General features: G+C 42.5%; 1 protein-coding gene across 8 annotated transcripts in view; it reads left to right on the top strand.

Moving 5' to 3' along the window:
* The first annotated feature begins 64 nt into the window (after positions 1 to 64).
* The window catches only part of USP37 (ubiquitin specific peptidase 37), an 81,801-nt gene continuing 66,445 nt past the window's right edge, over positions 65 to 15,420 (top strand). For 3 of the 8 annotated variants that reach the window (XM_059703132.1, XM_059703129.1, XM_059703125.1), the window contains exons 1-3: positions 66 to 268; positions 4,182 to 4,322; positions 12,692 to 12,915. In XM_059703132.1, coding sequence (XP_059559115.1) covers positions 12,760 to 12,915 — 156 coding nt within the window. In that variant the 5' untranslated portion in view covers positions 66 to 268; positions 4,182 to 4,322; positions 12,692 to 12,759. Of the gene's footprint in view, positions 269 to 4,160; positions 4,323 to 12,691; positions 12,916 to 15,420 lie in introns of all 8 variants that reach the window. The other 5 variants (XM_059703130.1, XM_059703126.1, XM_059703127.1 and 2 more) reach the window with 5 other exon arrangements.

Genomic DNA, 15,420 nt, shown 5'->3' with positions numbered 1-15,420 from the left:
GCGGACTCCGCTCGGTGCTGGGGCGGAACGAGGGCGTGGAGGGGCGGTGTTTTCAGGCTTGCGCGCACGCGCCCTGTCCGGTCGCGTCGAGTGTGCGTGCGTGCGTTGCGTGTTTGCGTGTGGTCACAGTTCCCGCCATCAGCCACTCTCCCTGACTTGGGGGAGCGAGCTGTATACCTCCGTTTGGGTTCGGCGTCCCTTCCTTCCTTAACCTCCATTCTTCCCCCTCCGCGCGGACTCGGAGCGAGCCCCGGACTCACAGGCACAGGTAAGACGGGCCCAGCGAGCTTCTCCACTGAGCCGTTTTCCGAGACCCCCCTCGCCCCGTGCGGTCCGCCCACTCGGCGTTCACTCTTCTGGAGTTCGCCCTGCTGCTGCTCAGCCTGCCCCCAGCCCCTCGCAGCTCCCCGGGCCTCACACGTACTCCGCTAGGGTCTATCCCTAAGCTTTCCTTCTTTGACCTGGTCCTGTCACTCGCTTCCTCCGCAGCCCGAACCTGCCCCATTTCGCTGGGGCTGTCGCCGTCCGCCACTCGACCCCTAACGAGGCCTGCTGTCTCTAAAGGGAACTTAGGTTGCGGTAGCCGCACATCCGTCAGGCCTTGGACAGGGTACTCTCACTCTTGACAATTCTTCACCTTCCTCTACTAATCATCTCTAACAAAAAGGCATGGATTGTATTTTTGTCATGCATTTGGTTGCTCTCCAGCTCTAGACATCAGATCACGTTGTCAAGTTTACATATTTTAATATATTTTATTGATTTTTTACAGAGAGGAAGGGAGAGAGATAGAGAGTCAGAAACATCGATGAGAGAGAAACATCGATCAGCTGCCTCCTGCACATCTCCTACTGGGGACGTGCCCGCAACCCAGGTACATGCCCTTGACCGGAATCGAACCTGGGACCTTTCAGTCCGCAGGCCGACGCTCTATCCACTGAGCCAAACCGGTTTCGGCAAGTTTACATATTTTAGGGCATGGTCCACGAAAGGAAATGATAATCGGTGACAAAATCCTGTGTTTCGGAAAGTTGGCCTGTACTGGTTTTGTGGTAGTTCTTTCAAAAATTTGGCTCTGCCTAGGGATAGGCCCTTTTGGGGCGGGTGGCAGTATCTGAAAAGTATCTACCTGGAGATATCTAAGAGAGGATGTCAAGTAGACAGTTGTATATATTGGGTTGGTGCTCAGAGGAGAGTTCAGGGCTGGACATACAAGTAAGTGTATATATGTCATCTGCCACCATGATGGTAAAGCTATGGATGTGGATGGAATTGCCTGAGGAGCGTACAGTGCTAGAAAAGAAAGGGGCCTAGGATGGAGCACTGTGGGATTCTTGGCATTTAATAACGGAATCTATTTCTGTACATCTTCAGTATCACTTTTCTAGTTGAAGCCACAATCCTCATTCACCTGGACTTAATGTCACTGATACCCTGTTTTCTCATCTGTAAAATGGGAATAAACATCACCTTATTGGATTGTTATGAGGATTAAACGCAGTAACCATAGCATGCACATGGCCTTCCGTCAATAGCCAGTAAACATTCATTGTTATTGTAAGTGTTGTTATAAGTTGAATCACTCAATACTTTCCTGTCTGGTTGCCCTGTTTTCTTTCATTCTTGCTGCTTTCACTGTCCTCCTGAAACCCAAACAAAGCACATCACTTGTCCATTCAGCAGTAACATGTCATTTCTCCACTTAAAACTCTTCAGTGGATTGCCCATCACTAAGTGTTTATTACATTTAGGGTAAAATTCGAAATCCTTACAGTGGTCTACAAGATTCTTCATAATCTGATTCTTTCCTGCTTTACTAGCTTCATCTTGCACATCCTCCCTTCCCTTTCTGAACTCCAGTCACACTGCTTTTCATTTCTCAGTCACACCAAATTATTTTCTATCGCAGGGCTTTTACACATTTTGTTCTGTTTGCCTGGATTGACCCAGCATGACCATCCTTCACTTAACTCATTCTTCAGTTTTCAGCTTAAGTGGTACTTTGTAACCCCTGACTCCCAAGTCTTAAGTCAGGTACCGTATTATAATCTCTCATCAAGCCCTGCATTTTATATCATTTTTCAGAACTTCTAATTATATCTTTATTTGTGTGATTATTTAAAGTCTGACCCTATTAGAATATAAGCTAGTAATTATTTTATGTCTCTTTCTCAAAAATTTGTTAAGTGAATAAGTAAACTGGAGCTTGCTGTAAGAACCATCATGTCTTTTGGAAGCACCAGCTTACTGATATTTTTGTCATTTGAATATTCACTCTGCAAACAAAGAACACAAAAGAAAAAAACAACGGGTTTTCCAAGGCTTTGGATGATTTTTACATTCTTATGTCATAAAACCATTCAGATTTTAGACACTTTCAGTGGAGATAAAGTTTATCTAGGTCAACTTCTCTCTTTCAGCCATAACACTAATTTTATCTCTGTGAATTTGTTTTATGGATCTTTTTAAGAAAGAAAGCCCTTAAAATCAGAATAGTGGTTTATATATCTTAACAACAGGTTAAACTATGAGACCAGTGAGTATGATGCTTTCATAAACAGATAAAGAAAAATGTCATATTTAAGTTGTTGGGGGTGGATGTGAAAGAAAGTATTAAAATTCAGTAATTTGTGTGTATATAGAACATTTTTTGTTGAGAAGTAGAAAATAAAACATAGAAAATGTATGAATGTCAAACAAAGAGGCATTTGGATTTATTTTATAGGTAGTCAGTGATGAGCTGTTAAAAACGTTTAGGAGGAAGTTTCATTTAATCAAGTTGAGTAAGTTCTAGAGATATGCTGTGGAACATTGTACCTATAGTTAACAGTACTGTATTGTACAATTAAAAATGTGTTAAGAGAGCAGATCTTGTGTTAGGTATTCTTTGTGTGTGTGTGTGTGTGTGTGTGTGTGTGTGTGTGTGTGTGTGTGTGTGTTAAGTATTCTTAACACAGAATTTAAAAATGTTTAGGAGGGAATTGGCATCAATGGCAAGTATTTAGCACTTACAAAGTGCCTGTTATTTTGCAGGAGTACAAAAGAAGATAGGACAGGTCCTCCTTCCTCTCTCCCCCTCCTTCAGGAAGAAAGTTAAGAAGACAATTAGTGCATATTGTACTTTCTTTGGTAGGAGATAATAAAAGTAGTTTTTTAGAAAGGGTAAAGGATTCATTGCTGGAATCACTTTCATTGATGAGGATGCATTATGGTAGTGGTTAAAAACATAGATTCTGATGTTAGACTTATTTTTGTCACTTACTGACTATAATCATGGATAAATTACTTGATCTCTCTTAGCTTTAGTTTCCTCATCTATAAATAGATATTAATATCTGTCCTTTAGGGTTATTGTGAAAATAAATGCATGTATGGTGCCTAGCACTGTGCTTAATAAATGTTGTGTAATAAATATTAGATTGGAGTGGTAGCAAAGTGATGTGTTTCTGAATTAAGGTAGTAGTTACAAAAATATGGGGTTTTTGGTAAATGAGAATGAGGTTAAAGCTGATACTAAGATTTTTTGCCTCAATGATGGTGGGAGGACAAGTATAGGGAAGCTTTCTGAGGGCATGGACTGTGTAATTTTCACATTTGTATCCCTACCACAGTGTATCAAATTAGAGTAGCTCAATAAATGATTTTTTTAGAAGTGAACAAATCAGTTTAAAGTTGTTTTAGTTTTCAAAAGGCAATGAGAGATTTAGAGATGCTTCAATTCGAGAAAGAAACCTGTAAAGCTAGTTTTGAAAAAAGTAAAAACTAAGTTTATCAGTTTTTTTAAATTTGTAACAGCACCTGGTGGAAGTGGTGTTTTAAGACATAAAACATCCTTATGTGACAATGTTTATAAAGTCAACAAAGGATGTATTCTTTTTCACTGCCTTCATAGTTTCAAAATGTAGCAGGGATAAACCAAGATACAAATGGATCAAGGTACAGCTCCTCCTGGAGTCCCTCAGTTTGCACACAGATCCCTAAAGTTCTGTTGTGTGTGTGTGTGTGTGTGTGTGTGTGTGTGTATCCTGAGCATTATGTTTTAAATTTTTTCAATAAGGTTAAATTTGTGGTTTTTAAATAATGAAAAGGTTAATCTTTGTTGTATAAATGATCACTTTTAACAATCATTTTAATTTTGTGAATTGGATTATTTTTAAAAGGCACACTTATATTTCCTGTAGCTGAGTTGATGGCTTCCGAAGAACTGGGATAGCTGCAGAATATGAGTAGTTCCCCAAGAAGATTGCATTGCCTTTGGCACAAGCATCAGAATAAAGGTGAATCGTTATTACATAGGGTTTTTCAGTAAAAGTCACTGAAAAGTAAGTAATGTTTTTATTTTAGATATGTTTCAAAGAGTATGCATAGTGGCAAGAATTGACCATTTTCTTTCTTCTGTTTTTAGTAACAGTTTTCATGCTTTAGCATGTTTTTGTGTGTGTGTGTGTATTTTTTTAACCATAGAATGCCCTTCTAAATAAGGATATTTTCAAAGCAATACCTAAAATAAGAACATTTATTTAATTATTTATTTTTAAGCTGTAGGTTTTTATTTTTTGTTAATCCTCACCCAAGGATATTTTTCCCATTGCTTTTTAGAGTGAGTGGAAGGAATGGTTGAAGGGAGGGAGGGAGAGAGAAATATCGATATGCAGAGAGACACGTTGATTGGTTGCCTCCTACACACTGCCCACATGAAGTTGGTGATTAAACCTGCAACTTAGATATGTGCCCTTGACTGGGAATGGAACCATGCAGGGGCTGACACTCTGACCACTGAGCAATACCAGCCGGGGCTAAAATAGGAGTATTTAAATATCTGTCCAGGGTATAGAAACATTTTTGGCAATGTTATTGAGCTTTCATAGAATGCTCAAGGCTGAATGGTAGTTTTAATAATTGTGAAGAAATTTAGGGAAAGGAGAATCTGAATGGTGTACTTAAAGAATGAGTTTTTATTATATTTCGTCTTCCTAATATCACTTTGGTAGTGAATTAGTATTACAGAATTCAGAGAAATCTTATCTTGGTTCTAGGTTCATAGAAAGTTTAACAGTTACTGAATTATGCTGAATACTGAAAAAGAAAGTTTTTTTCTCTTTAAGGTAAACCCTGAAAATATGATGATTATACAAAAATAGATATAGTTAATGCATTTAGTACAAGAGCAGGTGATGGACTAAATTGAGGCATTATAAGTTTTATTTTATTGGTTCTGCCAGTTTTATGTCCTGCACCTTTCAGGGTTTCTTCTTTCAAAGAAAGAGAGGTTGCTAGTAGAAAAGGTTAAGAAAATATTAAATATCTGAAGTAAAATTTTATATGTGTAATCAAAACTGCATCAAATATTTGAAAATTATATATAGAGAAACAGAAGTAACAAGTTTTTATTTTTTATTAACTTTAGTGAACATTGAAATCTTCATCTCAAATTTTTGTTAAATGCAATTTTTAAAAACAAGTTTTTGTTGGAGGAATTCAAGGTTAATAACCTTTATTTACTTTTGGTCTGTAAGAAAAACACTAAGATAATGTGGTTTTATTTTAATTCATTTTAATTTGGCACCATAACCCATAATGACATTTTTTTAAAGTGAAGTAATCTGACATACTCTTAAAATGAAGTTTCTTTATTGAGCTGTGAATAAAATGAATCCCAGTTTAGGCAAGTTTATTAATGTTTTTGTTTTTGTTTTTGTTTTTGTTTTTTTGTTTTTGTTTTTTTTTTTTTTTTTAATTAAATCTTTATTGTTCAGATTATTACATTTGTTCCTTTCCCCCCCCCCCCATAACTCCCCTCCTCCCAGTTCCCGCCCCACCCTCCGCCCTCACTCCCCACCCACTGTCCTCATCCATAGGTGCACGATTTTTGTCCAGTCTCTTCCCACATCTCCCACACCCCTTTCCCCCCCAAGAATAGTCAGTCCATTCCCTTTCTATGTCCCTGATTCTATTATAATCAACAGTTCATTCTGTTCATCAGATTATTTATTCACTTGATTCTTAGATTCACTTGTTGATAGATGCATATTTGTTGTTCATAATTTGTATCTTTACCTTTTTCTTCCTCTTCCTCTTCTTAAAGGATACCTTTCAGCATTTCATATAATCCTGGTTTGGTGGTGATGAACTCCTTTAGCTTTTCCTTATCTGTGAAGCTCTTTATCTGACCTTCAATTCTGAATGATAGCTTTGCTGGATAAAGTAATCTTGGTTGTAGGTTCTTGGTATTCAGCACTTTGAATATTTCTTGCCACTCCCTTCTGGCCTGCAAAGTTTCTGTTGAGAAATCAGCTGACAGTCGTATGGGTATTCCCTTGTAGGTAACTGGCTTTCTTTCTCTTGCTGTTTTTAAGATTCTCTCTTTATCTTTTGCTCTTGGCATTTTAATTATGATGTGTCTTGGTGTGGTCCTCTTTGGATTCCTTTTGTTTGGGGTTCTCCGAGCTTCTTGGACCTGTAAGTCCATTTCTTTCACCAGGTGGGGGAAGTTTTCTGTCATTATTTCTTCAAATAGGTTTTCAATATCTTGCTCTCTCTCATCTTCTGGCACCCCTATAATTCTGATGTTGGTACGCTTGAAGCTGTCCCAGAGGCTCCTTACACTATCCTCGCATTTTTGGATTCTTTTTTCATTTTGCTTTTCCGGTTGGATGTTTTTTGCTTCCTCGCATTTCAAATCATTGACTTGATTCTTGCGCTCCTCTGGTCTGCTGTCGGGCGTCTGTATAATATTCGTTATTTCAGTCTGTGTGTGCTTAATTTCTAGTTGGTTCCCCAATATAAGATCGAGGGTCTTATTAGTTTTCGTGTAGATCTCATTAAGTTTATCGGCAGCTTCTAAACAGTTCTTGAGAGACCTTAAAAGTGTGGTTCTGAACTCTATTTCTTCCATTGACAATTTTGTCCTGTTTCTTTGTCTCCGCATTTTGTTATGCTTCCTTGGTGCACCCCCTAGTGGTCTTTGTTCGCAGTCTTATAGATAAATCTTGATTGTTGTAGCTAATTCCAGGGAGGGTTTGACCTCCAGGCCAAGTGGCTATGAGAATCAGCTGTGTCAGCAGTGAGAGAACTTCTGTCCTCTAGGGAGGTGCTAATCTAGCCTTTGCCTGAGGCTATCCGGCAAATGCCTTTGCCTGAGGCTATCCGGCAAATGCCTCTGTGCAGGGCTTGGGCGGGGCGGGTCGCACAGGATCAACAGGGTGGGCCGGAGAGAGCAGTTATGGCGGCTCTCAGTCCTGTCCCAAGGGGCTCTGCCTCTCTGAGTCCCAGCACCCGCTGCAAAGCTCGGAGAGAAAGCTGCACTCGCTCTGACCGAAGCCAGACAGTCCCGCTTCTCCCGTTTGAGTCTGGGTCCCTAAAGACTCGCCCGGATCTGGTGCTCAGAGTCTGCGACTCCCTCCCGATTGAAAACAACAACCGCGCCCTCCGCTGCCAGCCCACTCCACGCACTCCGCACCTCAGAATTTGACTTCAGCACTGTGCCTCCTCTGAGTGTCCGTGTGCGTTTCTCTTTCCTCCTAGTTGTAGGACTTCCACTCAGCCAGCGTTCCTGTGGTTCTGGGTGATGTCCCTTCCGTTTTTTGGTTTCACTTTTGAAGTAGTTGTTCAAAGCAGCAAACTCCGGCGTTAACCTATGCCGCCATCTTGGTTCTCCGACCTCATCGATGTTTCTGACTCTCTATCCCTCTCCCTCTCCCGAAATGATGCACGCACCCCGCCGGCCCTTAATGTTTTTGTTTTAATGCATTCTGTAACTGCATATTAATTCTTGTTCTTCATAAATGACCTTTCTCTCATTGAATTTAAGATATGAGAACAGCTGTACATTTAGTGTAAATGTTCAGGTCCACATAGAAAAAGCTTAAGTATTCAAAAGATAAGTCATATGTAATACAGGGCATAGTGATACTCTTCTAAAGAACTTAGTAAATATAACCTTATATTGGTCACATAAAAGGAATTTATGGTTCCAGTATCTACTGTTGTATATATATATTTTTAAAATATATTTTATTGATTTTTTTACAGAGAGAAAGGGAGAGGGATAGAGAGTTAGAAACATCGATGAGAGAGAAATGTCGATCAGCTGCCTCCTGCACACCCCCTACTGGGAATGTGCCCGCAACCAAGGTACATGCCCTTGACCGGAATCGAACCTGGGACCCTTCAGTCCGCAGGCCGATGTTCTATCCACTGAGCCAAACCGGTTAGGGCTACTGTTGTATATTTTAACAATAAATTAATAATACTGATTTGTTCATTATTTTGTTGTTATTTATTCTTAAGCTAGAGGCCTGGTGCATGAAATTTGTGCACAAGGAGGGTCCCTAGGCCTGGCTGGCGATCAGGGCTCTTCTGGGCATTCCAGCTGCTGGCCAGGGCCTTCCTTTGTTCCACGCCATCGCCTGGTGGTCAGTGCACATCATAGTGAGCAATAGAACTCTCAGTTTCCTGGTTGAACTCCCGTGGGGACATTTGCATATTAGCCTTTTATATATATATATATATATATATATATATATATATATATATATAGACTAGGGGCCCGGTGCACGAAATTCGTGCACTGGGTGTGTGTGTGGGGGGAGTGCCCCTCAGCCTAGCCTGCCCCCTCTCACATACTGGGAAGCCCTCAGGCGTTGACCCCCATCACCCTCCAATCGCAGGATCGGCCCCTTGCCCAGGCCTGACGCCCCTGGCCTAGGCGTCCGGCCCGGGCAGCGGGGACCTGCAGTGGCAGCGGAGGGTGCCGCGATCGCGCGGGCTCCGCCCCTGCCCCTGCAGGAAGCCTCTGGCTGAGGCCTCCGGCCCGGGCAGCGGGGACCCACAGCTGCAGCGGCCCCGCGATTGTGGGCTTCGCTTTAGGCCCAGGCAAGGGACCCCTAGATCCCGGGACTGCCAGCTTCAACCGTGCCCAGCTCCCATCGCTGGCTCCACCCCTACTTCCTGCTATCACTGGCCAGGGTGGAAAAGGCACCTGATTCTCTGATCATGGCTGGGGGGCAGGGCAAAGGCGGCCCCAGGGCCGCCTTTGCCCTGCCCCCCAGCTCTTAGCTCCCCCCTGGATTTCCGATCACTGTCAGTGGCAGGGGGCTTCTTCCTGCTTTCCCTTTCGCCTCCCTGCATTGTGCCTACATATGCAAATTAACTGCCATCTTGTTGGCAGTTAACTGCCAATCTTAGTTGGCAGTTAATTTGCATATAGCCCTGATTAGCCAATGAAAAGGGTATTGTCGTACGCCAATTACCATTTTTCTCTTTTATTAGTATAGATTGTTGTTTCGTGTATGTCAGACACTGTTCTAATGGAGATGTAAAGATTAAAGGACATATTCCCTGTCTTTAAATAACAGAGTCTAGGTAGAGACAAAGAGGTAAACAGTTTATATAAAGTAAACAGTTTATATAATGTGATAAATGCTCTACTAACAGTGAGCACAGAGTATAATAGGAGAATAGAGAAACCTTAAACAATGTCAGTGTGGATATGGAGTGAGAGTGAAGTAAAAGGTAGCTATGAAAAGCTTCTTAAAGAAGGTAATATCTAAGTTGAGCCTTGATTTTATAGACAGGAGAAGAAATTATGGAGGATGGGGAAAGTACATAAAAATCCTATAAACATTGACTACAATGTACACATGGCATGAAAGTATGTGGCTTTTTTAGGGAAATTATAAGTAGTTCAAATGGCTGGATTTGGAGAGCTTGTTGGGAATAGGGAGGTAATGAGGTTCTGGATCATGAAGGGGGTTTATGGCATATTAATGAGTCTAGATTTTATTATGAGGGCAATTGGGAGTCATTGGATAATATTAAGGAGGAAAATGTTGTGATTTTATCTGCAGCTCATTGTAGAAATGTCTGGAAGGTGTATGGAGGTAGAATTGACAGTACTCTACCTTGACCTTCCATCCCCAATCCAATATCAATAATCATTAAGAGAAAAGTCAAAGATAACTCCCATGTTTCTGGCATAGGCATCTGGGTTAGGAGGGAGCCACATATTATTGGCAGTGCTAAAGGACAGAGTAGGAAAAAATCTCAAAGGACATATCCAAACAATGAAGCACCAAATTATTAATTGCCAAAGAAAAGTATTACAAACACACATTGCTGGCCCAAAATTCTGTAATTACTGGTTGAGCAAACTGTCTTATTAACAGACTGGATAAAAACAGTAGTGGACTCGATTACTTTGATGGATTCATATACCCAGCCAATTATATTATCTAAATCTGACCACAGTAGGAACCCAAAAAATTAGATGAGGCCTAACCGGTTTGGCTCAGTGGATAGAGCGTCGGCCTGCAGACTCAAGGGTCCCATGTTCGATTCTGGTCAAGGGCATGTACCTTGGTTGCGGGCACATACCCAGTAGGGAGTGTGCAGGAGCAGCTGATCAAAGTTTCTTTCTCATCGAAGTTTCTAAATCTCTATCCCTCTCCCTTTCTCTCTGTAAAAAATCAATAAAATATATTTTAAAAAAATTTGATGAGATGAGTGAATAACAATAAAGGACTTACAATGCGCAACACCTTTTAACTATTCAAAGTGTTTCCACGTCTCTTTTTAAATTTCATTCCCACTTATTTGATGTATACTATCTAGAGACCTCAAACTAGTGGTCCCTAGGCTGTATCCTGCCTACAGATGGGTTTTGTTTGATTTGTAGCTTTTATTTTATTTGTTTATTTTTAATATTTTTTATTGATTTCAGAGAGAAAGGGAGAGGAAGAGAGAGATAGAAACATCAATGATGAGAGAGAATCATTGATTGGCTACCTCCTGCACGCCCCCTACTGGAGACTGAGCCCGCAACCCAGGCATGTGTCCTTGACCGGAATCCAACCTGGGACCCTTCAGTCCACAGGCTGATGCTCTGTCCACTGAGCCAAACCTGCTAGGGCTGATTTGTAGCTTTTAAAAATAACGTTGAATTCACTGACCACAGTTAAAAACGGGCAGGTTTACATGAAAATTGGGATGTCATTTTCTTGAAAAATTAGATGACCTGGCAATGCGAGGTTCACTTATTTTCACATGATAAAATTGACTAAATTTGAATAGCAGTTTTCTTTTGTTTAATCCTCACCTAAGGACATAGGTAGAGAAAGGAAGTTAGAGACAGACAGATCAATGTGAGTGAGAAATATCAATTGATTGTCTTCCTTACGCTCCCCGAGGGTCAAACCTGAAACTCAGGTGTGCTCCCTGACCAAGAACCTCACCTGCACTTTCAGGACACTGAACAGTGCTCAACCAACTCAACCACTCTGGGTGGGGTGATTAGTGGTTTTCATATTTTGCCTGTCTAAGTCATCTATGTGATTTGCCAGGCCTTACAGGCAGTTGGATTGGTAATCCCTGTTAACTTATTTATCTGGTATCTTTGGAGAAGGGTATTATAGACCAGGAATAAATTCAGAAAGTGGACACTAATTTCATATTAAGAGCTGGGATCTATTTAATGCCTAATGTGTGTTGTTTAACTGCAACACTATAACATTTGCTCTACCTATTTTACACTTGAGAAAACAAATGGTTAGAAAAGATAAGTTATAAATTATATCAGAGCTGGTTCCTGATATCTAGACCTAGTCTGTTTTGATGACTACTTTATTAAAGCTTTTCTAGGTTAGCTGTTTTTGCAGATGCAAAATTTAATGAATTTTTAAAAATTTATTAAATTGTAAGCAAGAATCTGTATTAGAGCAGTGTTTCTAAAGATTTGAAGTGTATAAATAAAATTTGTTTTAACATTGTGTGTGATGTAATTTGATCTGAAATTCATTGTAAAGATACCTGGAAGGTATATGGACGTAGAATTGTATAATACACATGATATTTGATAGCATTCTGTGCTATTACTAGAATTGTATTTATGTATTGACATTTGGTAAACTAACTTGAAGAGTTTTAGAAATTCTGTTGTAAGCCATTTTTAAGTTATTAGAAGTTTATTTGGGAAATTTGAATATTTGTCATGGATAAAATTGATAGTCTTTCTGGGATGATAATATTAAATATAAATGATAGGTGGTTCTTAGGAAGAGAGATTATATTGTTAGTTTGTTTTCCCTAGAAAATAAATGGTTTTCTCAAATAATTCTGGAGGTTAAACTAATTTGATTTTTCTTATAGTTTGTATTCATTTAATGTCTTCTAAACGTGAATATGCTTAGACTACTTGGTGATATGATTTGATATTTTGGAAGTAGCTCCATTCTAAGAAATGAAGTCAGTTGACTGAAAATATTTTTTTACATATATTTGAAGTTCAAGATGCATTATTATTCATGAAGGAATGTAAAAATTGGTCACATTGAGAATGGAATTTTTAGTATTATCGATTGGCACGCCTTTACAGGCAGCACTTTGACTTGTTAATGGTGCAAAATGCAAAATTTAGGCACTAATAGACACAGGTGCAAGACACATGGCAAAGAAAAGAATGTGTATAGAAGAACTAAATGTTGGTTAGATTCAGACACTTAACATGAGTGACTGCTTTAGTTGTTTTTCTTATCTGTGCCATCCAGCTAATCAAGGCCTTTAAGGATGCTTAATAAAATGTGGTTTATGGAAATGGAGAAAAAGACATATAAGATGGTTCACTAACTGTTCTCTTTCATACACTTATTTTAATCACTAGTAAATTGTAACTTTTAATTTTATTTTTCTTTTTTAGAATCTGTTGGGTCAAGTTATATTTTTGTTTTATAATTTTGCTAGAAGCAATTTATTTTTAAAGAAAGTATGTCTCCTCTGAAGATACATGGTCCTATCAGAATTCGAAGTATGCAAACTGGGATTACAAAATGGAAAGAAGGATCCTTTGAAATTGTGGAAAAGGATAATAAAGTCAGCCTAGTGGTTCACTACAATACTGGAGGAATTCCAAGGATATTTCAGGTATTACCAACTTTTGATTTGGAATAGATCTTCCAACACATCCTTTAGTGAATAGCTGTTCTGTGCCATATTGAGAATCATGGTAGCCCTTCTACTAGATTAATATTTCTTGTTTTTTATTTCCAGGACACTGATAATGTTATGTTCTTATTTTATAAACTAGAGGCCCGGTGCACGAAATTTGTGCATGGGGAGGGTCCCCTCAGCCCAGCCTGCACCCTCTCCAATCTGGGACCCCTCGGGGGACATCCCTCTAAAAATCCCCCCACCACCCCCACTGGCCTGGTCACCTCTTACTGCCCCTGCTGCCAGCCTGGTCACCCCTCACAGCCCCCCCGCCAACCTGGTTGCCCCATGCAGCCTGCTGTTCAGTCGTTTGGTTGTCCCTCACTAACCCCCCTGCTGGCCTGGTCGTAGGCAGCCACCTTGTGAGGGCATGAGGGTTAATTTGCATATTATATTATATCCTTTATTAAATAGTATTATTCAGCAGCATTATAGATAATCCTATCTAATAAAAGAGAAACATGGTAATTGGTGTACAACTGCTACCCTTCCGATTGGCTAATCAGGGCGATATGCAAATTAACTGCCAGCCAAGATGGCGGCCAGCAGCCAGGCAGCTTAAACTGAACATGAGGCTTGCTTGCTTCAGTGACGGAGGACTCCAACGTTCCCCGCCTGCCTTGCCAGCCTCTGAGCCTGCAGTTTGAACATTGTAACAAATACAGAAGCTAAACAAAACCCCAGAAACTTGCTTTCAGCGAGCTGGGATCTCAGAGCTGGAGTTGATACAGAGTTTTGATTATAGAACCTAAACAAACCAGATACCTACTTTCAGCAGCTGAGGCCTCAGAGCTAGAGCCAAGCCTCAGAGCTAAAGCTGGCCCAGAATAAAAAAAGAAAAAAGAAAAAAGGAGCGGTTGGGAGCTTCAGTCCCAGCCTGAAAACAGCCCTCAGCCCCTCACCCAGACTGGCCAGGCACCCCAGTGGGGACGCCCACCCTGAAGGGTGTGTGACCAGCTGCAAACAGCCATCATCCCCTCATCCAGGCTGGCCAGGCACCCCAGTGGGGACCCCCACCCTGATCCAGGACACCCTTCAGGGCAAACCAGCCAGCCCCACCCATGCACCAGGCCTCTATCCTATATAGTAAAAGGGTAATATGCCTCCAAGCATCGTGATCAGCGGAGCCGAGAGGCCTCCCGGCACCGGGATCAGCGTGACAGGGGGCAGCGCCCAAACCCCCTGATCGCCCTGCGGCTCTGTGTGTGACAGGGGGTGGGGCCACAACCTCCCTATCGGCCCTACTCTGTGAGTGACAGGGGGGAGCTCCTCAATCCCCTGATGGGCCCTGCTCTGTGTGTGTCGGGGGGGGAGCTCCCCAACCCCCTGATTGACCCTGCTCTGTGCGTGACAGGGTACGGAGCCCCAACCCCCTGATTAGCCCTGCTCTGTGCATGACAGGGTACGGAGTCCCAACCCCCCTGATGGGCCCTGCTCTGTGCGTGACAGGAGGCAGCGCCCAAACCCCCTGCTCGCCCTGCGGCTCTGTGTGTGACCAGGGGTGGGGCCACAACCTCCCTATCCGCCCTCCTCTGTTCGTGACAGGGTGCGGCGTCTCAACCCCCTGATCGGCCCTGCTCTGTGTATGACAGGGGGCAGCGCCCCAACACCCTGATCGGTCCTGCTCTGTTTGTGACAGGGTGCGGCGCCCCAACCCCCCCGCCCCCACAGGCCCTGCTCTGTGTGTGATGGGGTAGAGCCATAACCTCCCCATCAGCCCTGCCCTGAGTGTGACAGTGGCGGTGCCCCAACCCCCTGATCTGCCCTGCGCTGAGTGTGACAGGCAGCGGTGCCCAACTCCCCTATCGGCCCTACTCTGTGAGTGACAGGGGGGAGCTCCTCAATCCCCTGATGGGCTCTGCTCTGTGTGTGTCGGGGGGAGCTCCCCAACCCCCTGATTGACCCTGATCTGTGCGTGACAGGGTACGGAGCCCCAACCCCCTGATTGGCCCTGCTCTGTGCATGACAGGGTACGGAGCCCCAACCCCCTGATTGGCCCTGCTCTGTGTGTGACAGGGGGCAGCGCCCCAACCCCCTGATTGGCCCTGCTCTGTGCGTGACAGGGGGTGGCGCCACAACCTCCCCATTGACCCTGCCTTGAGTGTGACAGGGGGCAGTGCCCCAACCCCTCAATTGGCCCTGCTCTGAGCCCGACCAGGGGCTGCACCTAGGGATTGGGCCTGCCCTCTGCCACCCGGGAGCAGGCCTAAGCCAGCAGGTCATTATCTCCTGAGGGGTCCCAGACTGCGAGAGGGCACTGGCCGAGTTGAGGGACCCTCCTCCCCTCCAAGTGCACAAATTTTTGTGCATTGGGCCTCTAGTATATAATAAAGAGCAGGACGTAGTCACCATTATTGAAAAGAAAGCTAGTGGAAGATGAAACTATCGAAGCTATTTTAAAAACCACATTAGAATAACTTTATTCTTTTTTTTTTCTTA

This window comes from Myotis daubentonii, chromosome 7 (genome assembly GCF_963259705.1).
Source record: "Myotis daubentonii chromosome 7, mMyoDau2.1, whole genome shotgun sequence".
In the NCBI taxonomy this organism is placed as follows: Eukaryota; Metazoa; Chordata; class Mammalia; order Chiroptera; family Vespertilionidae; genus Myotis; species Myotis daubentonii.
Note: the sequence above shows the minus strand (reverse complement) of the source record. Positions and strands in the feature narration are given on the sequence as shown.